The 15,715-nt window shown below is 39.9% G+C and overlaps 1 protein-coding gene and 1 long non-coding RNA gene across 2 annotated transcripts; both read right to left on the bottom strand.

Annotated features, from left to right (window-relative positions):
* Window positions 1-1,640: 1,640 nt before the first annotated feature.
* Window positions 1,641-2,803, bottom strand: LOC140931325 (glycoprotein-N-acetylgalactosamine 3-beta-galactosyltransferase 1-like). The gene has a single exon (XM_073381113.1). The coding sequence runs from the start codon at window positions 2,801-2,803 to the stop codon at window positions 1,928-1,930; it is 876 nt and encodes a 291-aa protein (XP_073237214.1). The 3' UTR covers window positions 1,641-1,927.
* A 9,994-nt stretch (window positions 2,804-12,797) lies between these two features.
* On the bottom strand, window positions 12,798-14,651 carry LOC140939249 (uncharacterized). The gene is made up of 2 exons (XR_012165620.1): window positions 14,420-14,651; window positions 12,798-12,960 (listed from the first exon to the last, which is right to left on the bottom strand). It is a non-coding gene; the product is annotated as an uncharacterized lncRNA (long non-coding RNA).
* Window positions 14,652-15,715: the final 1,064 nt, after the last annotated feature.

Genomic DNA, 15,715 nt, shown 5'->3' with positions numbered 1-15,715 from the left:
AGAAATCAGATATTTACCAGTCTTAAAAATTTTAATTTGCAATAAAAATAAACAAATTAGAGACGCCATGATCATTTGAATTGCAGTCTGTGCCATTTTTGCATGGTACAAATTATGCTTCATCATATTACCTAAAAGAGCATGTTGCAAATAAGCAGCTGAACATAGTGCACTTTTGCTGAAGAAGCCTTGATGATAAGTGTCTAAGCTCTGGGACAAAACTTCTTTTTAGTCTCTGGTTATATTTCCTCTGTACTCTCTACAATTATTGTTGTGAACACTATTTTGCTGATGCTTGAAGTTTTAAAAAAACACATAGATTGTGACATTGTCTGTTTTGACACAAGATGCTGATATTTTACTCAAGACATATTTTAATGGAGAAATATCAGCGTTTTAAATAGGACAATCACATGACTGTTGGGGGGCATATAGTTTATTTGTGGCCTGAGTAGCACCCTCGCTCCGCTCCGCTCGGGCGCAAATGATGCTACTGGGGCCAATAATAGAGGATAGATATTATTATGCAGGATTTAAGTCAAGTGTGTTGTAAATGTCCCAATCTACTTGTAAGAGGAAAATTTGGCAGCTGGCACCTCATTATGGTTGTGCTGTTTCTTTAAGTCCTGGGAGCTACTCAACAGTGTTTTGAAAGGAAAGGGTCCGCCCCATAAGTATCCTTACATCTTACCCCTTATATATACCATTGTTGACAAGAAAGGTATCCCTTTTCTCTCCCTTCCCCAACCAGGTTCAGGCAAACTTTTTGAAAATTCTTTGCCAAAACAATTTTCTGGACACTTGATGAATGAAATGATATATCCACTTAAAAAATTAATACACCATTATGCAGCTTTTACGTCACAGTGACTAGTTCATTTAAGAATATTTGAGGCCATTATAAAACAAACTTCAGCCTGCCAGTTTTAAACCGTTAGCTTTAAGTAATGGCCCAGATAAGAAGGAAAGCACCCACCGCAATGAGCATGTCGGAATCTGATTGGTTTAAACATTAAATTTTACGAAATCTTCGCAAAGCAGCTTGTATATTGATCCAACTTCCTCACCTTGTAAAAAAATCTTGTCTGAGTCCAAATAGCACAGAAATCCTATGTGGGAAACACGTAAAATCGCAAACTTTTCTCCGCTATTGTTTGCAATTCTTATGATTGGTCGAAGTCTTTTAAACCCAAAAACCCTCTTTAAAAATGTAGTTGAAATACATTTTATTTCGTACACTGCCTTTTTGTAGGTTGATGCTTTCTTTGTGTGAAAATGAAAAGATTTCTAAGTGAGGAAAGAGTTTTGAGCTATAAAAAAGAAATTGCTTTCCGCCTTACACGGATCATTACTTAATATCCTCGAGTAACGACAGTGGCACTTTGATATATTAGGACAAAACACTAAAACAAAAAATTCTGATAGAATCACTTGGAAGAAACATGGCTAGTTAAACTGACCAGAAAACCTCACAGAATGTAACGTATAAAATACAGGGGCGTAGCCAGCTTTTTCCCTGACTAGTTGTAGGCCTGGCTGACTTTTTTTCGTCATATCCAGACCTGAAATTTGTACCCATGACTAGTGCTTAGTGACCTCACCAACACTTTGAGCTCTGAAGCTTTTTAGCTAGCCCCAACAACGCACAATTTATAACAAGTGGTAGAGTGATCAAACCAAAAATTTGTAGGCCCCAGCCTACAGGTACATAAGCAGCTGGCTACGCCTCTGGAATAATATAATTAAACTGGGGGTTGAAACCAACCGAAAGGATGCAAAAATAAAATAACGTAAAGACACAAAAACCGAATTTCCGTCTACGTGCTGTATCCTTCATCCGGGAGTTTGATAAGAAAACCGAACATGTCATCGACGAGATTCTAGACTAATAAGTACTACAACGTACTTTAACCCCTTTCAGAAATTTTCAGTTATAGGTTTCAACTTTGACACGATAAATTAAGTATTCAAGTAGATACATCATTTCTGGTTTGACTTTATGGAAAGTATTTGGATAATCTGAGCAGCATTCGGGTCCAATTTTATAGGGAAGAGGAAAGCTGTATTTCAAGAGGAACTCATGTGGTGGACTGCCTGGAGTCAATTGAAGTGCTCTTTGAAAAAAGGTTTCTCTTTCGCTTGAATCCCTCGTACTCACGGGCTTCACACCCTTAGATTTAAGACATTTTGCTACAAATATATCTTCACCACCTCCTGGTGGGCAGCCACCCTCGTCCAGCGCTTTCTTGAATATTCTTAACGTTTCGCGGCTGAAAACGTAGCCGGCCCCTCCAGTGTTGTACCCGCCATCTTTAGTATACATCCTTCCGATATAATGAGGATCCGAGGGATTCAACTTGGACAGAAAATAGCGGAGATTTTCCATGATCACGTAAGTGTCGTCATCTGCCTTCAAAAACCAATCAGCGTCGTTTATGTGGCGTTGATAAATATATTCCAACGATAAACGGGTTTTTTTGAACAGTCTACCTCTTCCTTCTTCGACATTTAACCCGATTGCGGGAAAGCTGGAATCCGCTTTCGAACTGAAGAACAAAAGCATATCACAGCGTTTTCCCCATGTATCCTTCACTGATTTTGCTCTTTCTGCGAGGTTGGTTGGAGAGGTTGGTACCCAGCATAAGATTCGAGGTCGTTTAGTTTCATTTCTGTTGAAACCATTTTGGTGAAGATGCCTGTCTGCATTAGCATTGTATTGGGGACGTTTGCTTGCCGCTATTTCGAGGCGTTTATGCCAATACTGCATATAATTATTATGTTCAAAGAAGAACATTGTCACCATACCAAGAACTAGAATGGAGGCAAATTGAAAAATAATAATAGGCAAACTTGTCGCACGATATCGTACCATGCTTGGTTTGATTACAATCTGCTGGGTGTATTTTCTTCTAGCTGGGCTCTAAAAGGTTCAGGTTCTCGAATACCTTTCTATTCAAAAGCATCTAGAAAGAAAAAAGAACAAGAGAAAGCAAATGAAAGCTTGTTGTCCGCTTTCGTGATTATTCATTCAAGTGACCCCCCTGGTTTCAATTCTTTAGAAACAGCGTATGTTTTTATGTTAAAATTACAAAAGTGTACTTTTTCTTCTATAGAAATCTCACAAATGGCCATTTAATCATACTTTGGCTTGATCATAGATTATAACGCTTCCGTTAGTACCTTCCGTATTACTTTCACGCAGTTGTTTTTACCATTTCATTTTCTCTCCTTTACTCTATGAATTATCAAACGGGTTGATTCTTCTTTTTATTTCTTTCTTGTTGCCTTTGAGTATAATTGCGGCCCGCACAGGACAACTCCTTATTTTTGTCTTTTTTGTCAATTAAGCGGGCGGACATCCTCTATTAAGCAGACACTAAGCAGGGGGGTGGTTAAGCGAGAAATCAAACCCAAATCCAATGGAAGACATGTAACTTCGTCGATTGGACTTCCTGGGTACTTTTACTAACTTCCTGGTTTTTTTTTTGGTTAAATTTTTTTTCCGAACTGAAATATAATCTTGAATTCTTTCACGCAGAAACGAAATACAAAATAAAAATAAGAAATTTAGCCTGATGGGAATGACTCATAGACAGCGAAAAGCGACACAATTAACACAACAACGTTAGTTCAAGCAACTTTGGTAGAGATTCAAAATGGAAAAAGTAAAATGCTCGCTGCGAACAGCAAACAGTGTTGCCGACAGCCGCAGACGTTTGGTTTTAGAATGCCGACCCATTTTTAGTTCCATCGAAAAATTATTTTAACGACACGTGACAATTAACCTACACTTATTTTTGCTCAAATTCCTGAGTTAAGCCCGGGCTTAATGACTTAACGGCAGCTACGTAACTGAGAGTGACAGTAAGTTCGGTATAGATTTATTAAGATAGTACACATGTATAAGCTTTGTACCTTGTTATGAATTGTAAGTGAATAACATATGTCATTTTAGTCGATTTACGTGTAACCACACATTTATTCATTCAAAATATTGCTTAATTCTGATTGGCTAAAAGCACACGCATAATTCACCATAACCAGTTACTGATGACCAAATTTGGAAGAATTTTGTGTTTAACGAGGAAATGACGTCAAAAATGCAGCCTTCTACAGGTTAATGCACCGTTAACCGAGAAGACCTGGGGACGATATTGAGTTGTTTTCGTTGTAAAAACTAAAATGGCGGACACTTCACTCGTTTTAAGAGTAAGAACTACAGCTGGAAATAGGCGAAATAATGGCTAAAAACATAGCAAAAACAGCAAGAAGACAACTCGGAGGGCGACATCTGCTATTTAGAGAATATTTGCGGAGCTGGACAAACCAAACGTAAACTATCGAAGATAAACTTAACATCGATGCAGGTAAGCTTGTTTTAGCTATGTTTTTAAACTAGGAATCAGTTTGAATGAATAATAAAACAATTATTGAATTCGGCTTTCGTATCATATGAAGATTTATGGAGATCTCGGAGGGTGTTATCCGCCTCGGCCTACGGCTTCGACGGATAACACCCTCCTCGATCTCCATATTTCTTCATAATATATTTAGCCTCATTCATTAATTGTTAAATATATAAAATGTCAGCAAGTCCACAGCAACAGATCAATGAGTGGTGCCGGATCTCCCAGTTGTACACCTGGATCAGTACAATTTAAAAACTTGTAGAAAAATATGAAACGGGAAACTGATCCTTACGGCAGGGCGATGAAGAAGTAAACAAAAGAAAAAAACAAAAGAGGTAATATATACACCTTATTCGATGGTTTAGCATGTAATACGTGCGGATATTTTGCGAGTTGCGTAGTATTTTTCCGAGCCCCGCAGGGGCGAGGAAAAATACGAGTAATGAGCAAAATGGTATTTTGGCTTCTATTTTCTAATAAGAGTGTCCAAAACATCCTGATTCTGTCAGCCATGGTTGCTCCTTTTGCATCCGCCGGTATTCGCCCTGTTGTAAACCGGTTAAACCAGAACACTACAGTGTATTACGGCCTCGTATTTTAGTTGTTCTCTTGACCTTATATGGTAAAATGACATAATAGTGGAATAATAATAACAGTTATTAATGTGCTCAGTACTGGGTCATCAGCGTGACAGAAAAATGTCAGAAAATAGCATTTCTGTTTGCAAGACTTTGTTGCTTTCATTAACGTTCATTTAATATCACTTGACTGTTAACTTTTCATTTATCAGTTAACTACTAATTTTTTTGGCCAATTATCAGTTAACTACTGGTTTTACCCAAATATCAGTTAACTGTTAACTTCATTCCACCCCCTTATTAAGATAGTACACATGTATCAGCTTTGTGTCATGAATTGTAAGTGAATTATATGTCATTTTAGTAGATTTAACCACACTGTTGACTCTGAAGATGATTACCGCACAGGTTGTCGAAACGTCAGTCACTGTCAACAACAACAGTCCTATTCAGGACTACGTTCACCCGGACGATGAAACTCAACCTACTTTTGAACTGTTATTCTTCTCGCTTTACAATACATTAGTTAAACGAGATGCCTATTATTCTTGACTCTGTCTACGTCAGTGTTGTAAATAAGAGTGAAAATATTTTGTTCTCGTTTCACTGCAGAGTGAAAACAGAGTCATTAGGACTCTTTTGAGCTGAACTGACACTTTTTAAGACTTCTAAGGATGTAAGTATATAGCTGTTCATATACTCCATACGAATCAAACTTAATAAAACATGATAATTCTTTAGTTGGAACATAGTTATTATTCCGCTCTATTAACTGTGGTTTGAATTTTGATGGCGTCACGTTTTAAGTTTCAATTCAAATTTTTTCAGAACAGCCGTCACGGGGAAAATTATCCGACATTAGATTCTCGTACAAACCGACTGTAATTTCTCACGCGGTTGCCTTCTCGTCAAGATGGCTTCCGAAACCTTAACAAGGTCTATAGGCCGATCACTACATTCAGAGATCCTTAATGAAGACAGGATGAAGCTCAAAACGTCTTCACGGTGGCCACCTCACTTTCTGTTTAATATTCAAAAGTGTATTCATGATTATCAAAGTATATATCGAAATGTAATTTCAGTGATTAGTGAATTCCCATTTGGTTTTTGTTCTTTGTTTTTGCTTTTTCGTTTGACAACGGTATTGTAGGTAGCGATTCAGTTATAAAAGTTCGGGCGTGAATAACGGGTCATTATCTTGAAAAGATTTATTGAATAATACCCGATGTAAACACGCAATGCTTAAACCAAACTTTTGACGAGGATTGTCATAAAACTTCAAAGGCGCTATTAGGCGTCCTGCTTCAAACCGAGATGAGGAAGTTTGAAGCCTTGCTAGGTCAAGGCTTGCAAACCGAACAACACTTATAATAACTCTCTTATTCTAAATGGAAAAGAACGAAATTAAAGTGTCAAGTTAGATTAGATAACAGAAAGGCGTTGGCTTCCTTGAATACGGTAACCAGAGAGTTTTGGAAACCAAACTGATTACGACGCTCGGAGGAGACACATATCGTACAATGGACAATAAACACACGACACACACATGCACTAATATCTTCCTGGGGCAAAAAGGAATTAAAACAAATCAAGCTTATACCTTCGCACTTGCGAAGTGGAACTTCCGAATGATGTACTCGATGTAGGGTTTCTTGCAAAAACAAAACAAAAACGTACCTAAATTGAAATCACGTTTCACCTGACCTGCTTGCTTGCGGAACTACACATTCACACACTGAATCAAAGTTCTGCCCATAGTTAGTACTACTAACTATGTTCTGCCCTAACCCATGCATGACATATATGCATCTTCTACAAGCATGTAATTATTTTGGAGACAAAAGGGCGTTGAAATGGACGCGACAAGCAGCCTGAAGGTATTGTGGGTAGTTTAGTGGGCGAAAACAATCTTTATTTTGGTGTTTCTTGATGTTACGGAAACTATTGGCCCTGAGGCTCAACCCCTTACTTTTAAAAAACCATTTTTAACAGACAAGGAACCCCTTTCGTATGAATTTTCATTAACAAATGGTGACCCTTTCACATACTTAGTTTAGAGCTTTCCATCCCTTTTAACTGCTATAAATGCACGTAGGGCATACCCTGCGGGGTTGAATTTTTCCTGTTAGGTTTTACCTTTGACACTGTAAATTAAGTATTCAAGTAGATACATTATTTCTTGTGTGACTTTATGGAAAGTACTTGGGTAATCTGAGCAGCAAGCGGGTCTATTTTCATAAGGAAGAGGAAAGCTGTAATTGAAGAGGAACTCATGCGGTGGACGACCGAGTATCAATTGTGGTGTAGTCAATCCCTCGTACTCACGGGTTTCGCACCCCGAGATTTAAGACATTTTCCTATAAATGTGCCTTCACCACCTCCTCGTGGGCATCCACCCTCGTCCAGCACTTTCTTGAATATTCTTAACGTCTCGCGGCTGAAAACGTAGCCGGCCCCTCCCGTGTTGAGATCCGCCATAAGTAGTAAACATCCTTCCGATATAATGAGGATCCGAGGGATTTAACTTGGACAGAAAATAGCGGAGATTTTCCGTGATCTAAAACCACTCAGCGTCGTGCATATGGTGTTGATAAATGTAATGCGCGGGTTTTGTTAACCAGAGCTTTTTTTTTCCTTCTTCAACATTTAACCCGATTGCAGGAAATCTGGAATCCACTTTCGAACTGAAGAACAAGAGCACATCACAGCGTTTTCCCCATGTATTCACTGATTTTGCTCTTTCAGTGAGGCTGGTTGGAGAGGTTGCTATCCAGCAAAAGATTCGAGATCGCTTAATTTCCATTCCCCAGTGTTGAAACCATTTATACACCTAGCTGCATTGTGTTGGCTACGTTTATTTGTTTGTTATTTAGAGGTGTCCATACTGTATATGTAAATATAATGTCTAAGCAAGAACATAGTCATCATACCAAAAACTATAATGCAGGCAAATTGAAAAATAATACCACGCAAACTTGTCGCACCATGTCGCACCATGTTTGGTCGCAGTCTGCCGGGTGTAAACTCTCCTAGCAAACATGAGTGAAAGTTCAACTTTTCGGAAACTTTGTTATTCGAAAATATCTAGAAAGAAAAACACGAGAAGGCAAATGAAAGCTTGTTGCCTACTTACGCTGACCATGGGGTCATATTAAAAACTGCACAATAAAACAGTCGCGATTATTGATTTAATTGGCCCCATGGCCGGCTTCAATTCTTCATAACCAGCTAAGGTTAAAATTACGTAAGTTTCTTCTTCTTTTTCTTCCTTTCTTGTTCCCTTTCAGTAAAGTGTGTTGAAATTTTTGTAAAATTGTGACAAACATCCTTAAAAAACAGAAATAAAAAGCCAATCAAATCATCCTTCTTTTTTGGCAATCATCTAAAGCTCATCCCCCTGATCTTTCGCACACGTTTTAAACTTCAGGAGGTTGAAACTACTATGAGGTGAAATTGCATTTCAAAACCTCTTCACTTTCGAAAGATAACGGCCAAACATTAAGATTGTCCAGGTTTAACTCTGTTACGAACAATAAAAAATTCATCTAAAAATATCTCGAATTTTGCTGAAACTTCACGAATACTGAGGCAGGTATTGGAGGGAAATTGCTGCCGTGAGACGGATTATGGTAAAAAAACTCCTAGTGATGAGAAATACGAATGCAAGTAAATCATAGATAATGGCGTCATATTATCGTTACCTATGACGACTTCGAGACAAATCATTGCTCATAACAAATTTTCATATTTGTCTGATCACTTGTGGTAATCGTGCAAAGGGATTTTCGGTGACGCGCGATGGGTCCCAAATTATCAGCGTGATGCGTGATCGGGACAAAATTAGCCGCGTAAGGCGTGATTGGGCTTAGCTGGGTGGTGCGTGATTTACTATTTTCATAACGCGTGTTGCGTGATTTTCCTTTTAGATGCCCATGATTGGTGAATATCACTTGAAACTAGAAACAGAAACTAAAAACAGATAGTCTGACGTCATTTTCAAGTCATTTTTCTTGTTCCTCAAGCTCGCCTAATCTCCTGTCAAAATCGCACTGTGACCTCTATTCGCTGTATTCTTAGCCTTTTCCAGGCGTTCAGATAATAGAATGCAAGCTAAAAACTGACGACGAAAAAAAAATTAAACGAAGGGAGACTGGAGAGGGAAAAGGGGAGGGAACCCTCGCTCTTGCCCTAGTCTACCCTCGTTTTCCCCACGTATGATTTAACTCGCTCCCCACATCTGAATTCCGCGCTCTACTATCTGAACGCCTGGAATCGCCTTTGTAAAATTAAGGTCATTCAATTAACTGTCAACACTTGATCCTACCAAAAAATGACACTGAAAACTATTTACTGGACCTGATTCATTCAGCGGGTGAGATATTATCTTGTTAACTTAATGCAATTGAAACTCATTCCCGCGCACTTTTACGCTCTTTTTTCGAATTTAAAGATTGTTGTTGTTGCCGTTTGTTTGTTGTTGATTAAGAGGGAATCAATAGTTTTGTATAGAGATTAAGGATGGTAACCACAAGGAGGGTATAAGGGCATGTTTGTGATGGTTATCATTCCGGCAAAGATTAAGATTATAACACTTTTTTTTGTTCCCACGGATTGAGTTAGTCATACTACTCTCCTAGCTGATGGTCGACTAACTCCTGGGTGAAGTTTGACCAGCGTGTTCACTGGATTCACGGTTGGGGTACCGTGGGCGTGGCCCCCTGGCGGGCAGCAGTTCCTTTATTTACGGGGAAAACTTAAAATGTGAGTGAAGCATTGCTATTTTTCTTGTTCCGTTGAAAATCAATCGAAATGACTGGTCTAGAAGACTTTAAAAGACAATTTGAATTAACGTGAGAAGGTTTCATCGGATCGCACGCAAAACTTTGTGATCTGAATGAATGCTTGGATGGCTTGCCATCCAGCGAGCCGCTGCTAAGTACTATATCCTAGCATGTGACTAAGTTCTGCAAAGGACTAATCGTGTTCAATTGTATGACAGTAATGGCGGCATGTAAGATATTTTAGTCCTTTTATAATCAATATATTTAGTTGTTCAATGATTTACTATTGTAGCGCACGGCTCTCCGGGAGAACACTTTTTAGTGAAGAGGACGATACGGATAAATACAATTTTTGTTGTTGTTGTTTGTCTGAAACTGTGTATCCTGTTTAAGACTATGTGCATACATATATATGAACAGCAACTTCCCGGGTCGTCACAAGTGTTGACACACATCAGACATCGTGCCTGCGCGGATGGCCGAGAGGATTTGATGCACTAAATTCCAGTCCTCACTCCTGAATTCGAACTTCGAGAAGTCACTCGTTAGGTGACGGCGTGTTCCCCACCGTCGCCGTCATGGTATCAAATATTTTACCAAATATTTTATACTCTTTGTAACATGACGAATATTATAGATCTCCTGACATCTTTCTCAACATTTATTTTTCATTTCATATTCATTAGAGTAAAAACTGTACAAACACTTCATTAAATATGCTCTCCACTCTTAGATACCTATCCTTTCGCCTGCTTTTTACAAAGCAGCCGTAAAAGGCTGATAACAACCGGTTTTTGAATCGATTTGCAGAACAATAATATTTGACTGTAAATCATGATCAAATTTTGAACGTTCTTGACGGTAACAAAATAATATCTAACATCTTGGCTTCTTCACATAAAGTTTTTTTTCATATATATTTGTAAATATAGAGTCTATGTAAAAACCTGAAATTCTCGTAAGTAGTAACTACTTTCTCATTCTATAAATATCCTGTAACAAAACTGAAGCAAAAATATCCTGGCAGACTTAGCCTGCGAGCGAGCTCCCTGGGGCACTCTGGCGGCGGGGCGGGAAAAGGAAGGAGAGCTTGCAACTACGTCTCTGGAATTTGAATATCTACATCGAAAGAGTCGATGCGATGCGAAATGCTGATTGGTGGAGATAGCATAAGTAATGACGTCAATACCCTTGGCACGTGCTGTCATGTGTTGTTTAATGTTTGTTTACATTCCCGCTCGTTTCCGCTTCGCGGTGATTGGCGGAAATCTGACAGCTCAGTCGACAGGGAGCTACAGGGGAATTGGAGGCAACATTCAAATTCCAGATAGGCCGTTGCAAGCTCTCCTTCCTTTTCGCGCCCCGCCGCTAGAGCGGCCCGGAGAGCTCGCTCGCAGGCTAAGCAGACTAGTCTTTATCGGTCAAATTTTTCAGCAGGTCGCAATTTCGTCTGGTACTGTCGTGTAAACGTAACCTTAGTACAACTTTTACCAGTGTATTTTTAGCGTCAGTAAAACGCGGGGTCGGGGCCGGGGCCGGGGCCGGGGCCGGGGCCGGGGCCAGGGTCTATCTTGTTTTTTTTTTTTAAAGAATGCTGTTTTAGGGTTAGGGTGAGGAATCCTAACCCTAACCCCCGGGCCCGCGTTTTACTGAAGTTTGGACCCCAAAACAACAGCTAAATTACAATAATGTAAGAGTTTTATTAAATTGACACCAGATGCTTTGATTTTTGAATATAGAGCGCTTTCCACCTGTATAAAAAAACTAGTGAACAATTTCCACAAATGAAACAGTACCACTCTTTCCCAGTACACCGGTACTGTAAACATGGCTGCCCTCCTTTCAGTCTGGAACGTTTAGTTGTTACTTCTGCGACGAAAGCAAATGGTCCTGTGATTTTTCGTTATTCCGGTAAAAAAAAAGGAAAAAAACGAGGAAAGTGTAATACCTCTGGTGTTTCTTGCTTTCTTTTTAAGACCACTCCACTTAAAATCACCGTTCCTTTCTTAACAAATGGAAAACGCTCTTTATAATTTATTGGAAAACAGAATAAGAATTGACACGCATTATTACTACAGACTTGACCCGGTGCTGTTACTGATGATCTGCGACTTTCACGTTTCCCATAAATCAATTTGTTTTCCCATCAAATTTTGCATAAGGATTGTTTTCAATTTCTCTTGGGGCCAGTAATGGTCCCTTGAGAAAACGAAAAGAAAACCTACGCAAAATGTTGTAGGAAAAACAAATTGCATTTTGGGGTACGTGAAAGTCGAAGATACGCAGTAATTTTCAGTAGTCATGCCTCAAACACCGTCATTCCATGGAATTAGATGGCAATTGTACTTAACAAAACATGGTCGGGTTACGCAAGGCAAACGTTTGAAACTTATTCATCTGTTATTCATTAAGCAAAACTTATTCATCTGTCGAGCGCCCAAGCAGTGCAGAATCTACTGCAAAGACGAATGTCACACGCTCCATCGTGTTCGGAAAAATAGTCTTAGGAATACTGCAATAATTTTTTTTGACTCGGTATTTAACACACGTTAGCAGTCTCAAACCCAAGAAAAAAGTCGAAACCCAACTGCTTTTAATTTATCTCCCGCCATCATAAGGCGAACGCAAGCGAACGTCGCGTCGCGTCAGTAACGAAGTCACGAACTGTCCTTTTTGATAGAAACGATGATCAGCGGGGGTTAATTTATCATGACCTAGGGGTCGGCGAAATTGTAGGAGCTGTGGGTAGGTGATCTGGGGAAGCCAGGTAAAGGGGTTATTATTTACTTTTTAGGAAGGCTCACTGGGTTGAATAAATTATGAGTGAAACCAAAGGGTGAGGTGTAAATTTTCGCAACTACCCTTCCTGGCACATAATAAATTAAAACCACCTTAACTGTTTGGCTCAAAGACCACAGAATGAAGAGTCATTATCGCCACATTACGTCAGGGATGAATCAAATCCTATCCCACCGAAAAGACGCCGGAGTTATCCTTGTTCCTTTGTTTCCGTTGTGAATTTTGTACGCATGCGCTTCATACTATACAGCCGCTGTCTCCGCCGCTACCCACCCGGGTCATCATGAGCATTTGCTCTAGTTCACAAATCCTGGCGTACAAAACACGCTGCTCGTCTTCAGCCTTTGCTCGCCACCACTTTTCCACCTCTTGGATCTGTCTCTGGTGTTGAACCTGTTGAAACGAAAATTAGTTCCAAGAGTGTTCAAATAGTAACTTCCCGTATGTCCTCGAATAAGCGCCCAGGAACATATGTAAGATCTCGGCTAAAGGGAGGGGGGCTTATTAGAAGGGGTGGGAGCGCTTATTACCTTTTCCTTTAAGAGAAATATAACTTTACTTTGGCTATATCTTTGATGGAAAAACAAAAACTACAGCTACTCTGAAGATGACTACTCCACAGGTTGTCGAAACATCAGTCAGTGTAAACAACAGTCATATTCAGGACTACGATCAGCCGGACGATCATGCTAAACCTACTTAAGAAATGACTCCTGGGTTCAAAGCTCTCACAAAAACTACAACATTATCCACGTAAACGTTAAGTCAATATTAATGTCTTTCATTGATTAAAACAGTGGTTGGTAATTAATCGTACGGTAGTTCCACTGTATCGGTATTGTATTGTTCCATGTATTGGCTCTCTCCTTCGCAGAGGCTCCCGTGGGTACCCCAGTAAAAACAGTAGTAAGCGCGGGGAGGACGATGGGAAGAGAGAAAAGGTTTCCCCATCCCATCATTCCCTGAGCGCTTTTGTTTTTTTCCTCTCCCCAGTCTCCCTGCGACACAAAGAGGCCTCTGCGGAGGAGAGAGGTGTATCGGTATGCATATTTATAACAAAAGGTAATCATATCATCGTCGAGTTCATCTTCGTCAATGATTAGCAGATCGTCGCATTCCGTAATCTAAACCATTCCTTTCAAAACTCACTTGTTGCCAACACAAAAAAGGCACAGGCTAAACGCAGGCTAAAATTGGCGTCGAGACTCATTCCGTCTACTGCAACTATGTCAACATAAACTCTAATCAAATGCTCTAACCCGAAGGTTTATTTTCACCATCAGACATGCAACGGCTTCTTTCAGTGCACAGTTCCCTATAAAGTGTCTGTATTAGCGGGCTTAACTTTCCATGTGAATCTAGCTGTTAATCGGACAAAAAAGTGTCCGTCGTCAAAATGAGCCATTTTCGAGTTCGGAAAACCCTCACTTTCAAAACGAAACTAAGCGAAACCTTTCCTGTGATAATGAGGCCATTTGCATGAGAATAAAAATTCATTTTAATATCAGCGGCTTCGCACTTACCCTCGCTTTGAAACAGAGGCTGGTGGCAACTCGGAAATGGCGTATTAACAGCTGTCTGTATTAATCCCTCAGGTAAGCATTAAGCGAGTTAAATTTAAAGAAAATGCAAGAGCTTTCCCCTAGCAAATAAAAAACCTGTATGTGGCCGCAAAACGGGGCTAGACACTGAAGGAGCTGTGAAATAACCGAAAAGAAATTGAAAACCGTGATCAATTGAGGTTTCTGGCTAAGTGACCACCTACCCCTCCCCCAAGTCACAATTTGCCCTAACTGAGAAGTAAGCGTTACTGTTGACTTAGGAGAGGGGTAGGTGGTTCCGAAAACCGTACCTGCGCGGCGGCATAAGTGTCCTTCACATTGTAAACGCTCTCTTCCACTACCGGCTGAGCCTCCAATATTGTTTCCGGTACTTTAAGGGCTTCTTCCTCAGACACAGGACGAGCTTCTATGACTGTTTCCATTGAGCCCGTATCACTTGCGAGGGCATGAGAACTAACGCGAGAACTGACGAGGGAATCAGTTCCACTTGTCAATGAACGGCTAACACTAAGCGGGGTGTTTAGAGCTGTGCAGAAAAATAAAACACAATTATTATCTAACATAGAAATACAAACTGGAATGAGGGTGCAAAACATCACTGTCATAATCATCAATGCCCATAAGGTAAGGATCGTCTTCCACCCCTTTTCGTCAATAGGTCTTAACAAACGAAAAACAACAAAGACAAAAAACAAAGCCAAAAATCTAGACAAATAGAAAAGCCAGTTACGGTTAACAGAAAAGTTAAAAATTAACTTCTTTTGTTTCAAAAAGTTAAATATTGATTAACCTGTCTTTTTTGCATCTTTAAATCAAAATAAAGGTCTTAGGATCATCTCGGGATGAGACAAGCTATTCTTTTGAAAAATTTTAAGATTTGATAGATCATACTTTTTATAAAGTATTTCACTTCTAATATTATTTTACACATAGAAATGTCAATAGTCAAATTAAAAATAATCTTTGTGAGAAAGCAAAAGCGGACACGCGAAGGCCCAACTCAAGGCCGAGGCGCGACATTCATTATAACCTATGGCCGTTTTCACACTAGAGACGGATTCGTGTGAGACGGGTTATCCGTTTGATGATTCGTGTCAGATAGTTAATACTTCTTAATTTGAAAATGGAATAATTTTAATTTTGAATGAACAATCCGTCTGACTTTATCCGTCAATTATTTCGACGGACAGTTTGATGACGGGATTATCCGTTCCAGCTAGCCTGTGTACAGCCGCCCCCTCCCCTCAGAAAAAAATCGGAGAAGGGGTGTCTGTGAGGGGGGGGGGGGGGGGGGGCGCGACTGTACACGGGCTAGCCTCAGACGGATAATCCATTTCTAGCTCTAGCGTGAAAACGGTTAATAACAAAATTCCCGTGTCCAGTGTTTTTAATGATTGCGAAGGACTGTACGGAACGACTGTCTCCCGTTGCCTTGTCCGTAGGCCTCATTATTCCGCGCAGCTAATGCTTTTCGGGTCACGTGGTCCTAATGAGTTCGCCACCGAAATGCCTTGACCGAAATTGCGTGGGAAGACGCCTTACAGGGACTAGGCATAGCAATGTCTACCGTAGCGTCAGAGGAAAAC

This window comes from Porites lutea, chromosome 1, assembly GCF_958299795.1.
Source record: "Porites lutea chromosome 1, jaPorLute2.1, whole genome shotgun sequence".
NCBI lineage: Eukaryota > Metazoa > Cnidaria > Anthozoa > Scleractinia > Poritidae > Porites > Porites lutea.
This window is presented reverse-complemented; position numbering and strand designations above follow the sequence as displayed.

Excerpts from the sequence above, each read along its gene's own strand:
- LOC140931325 (XM_073381113.1), bottom strand. The coding sequence starts at position 2,803 with ATGGTGACAATGTTCTTCTTTGAACATAATAATTATATGCAGTATTGG.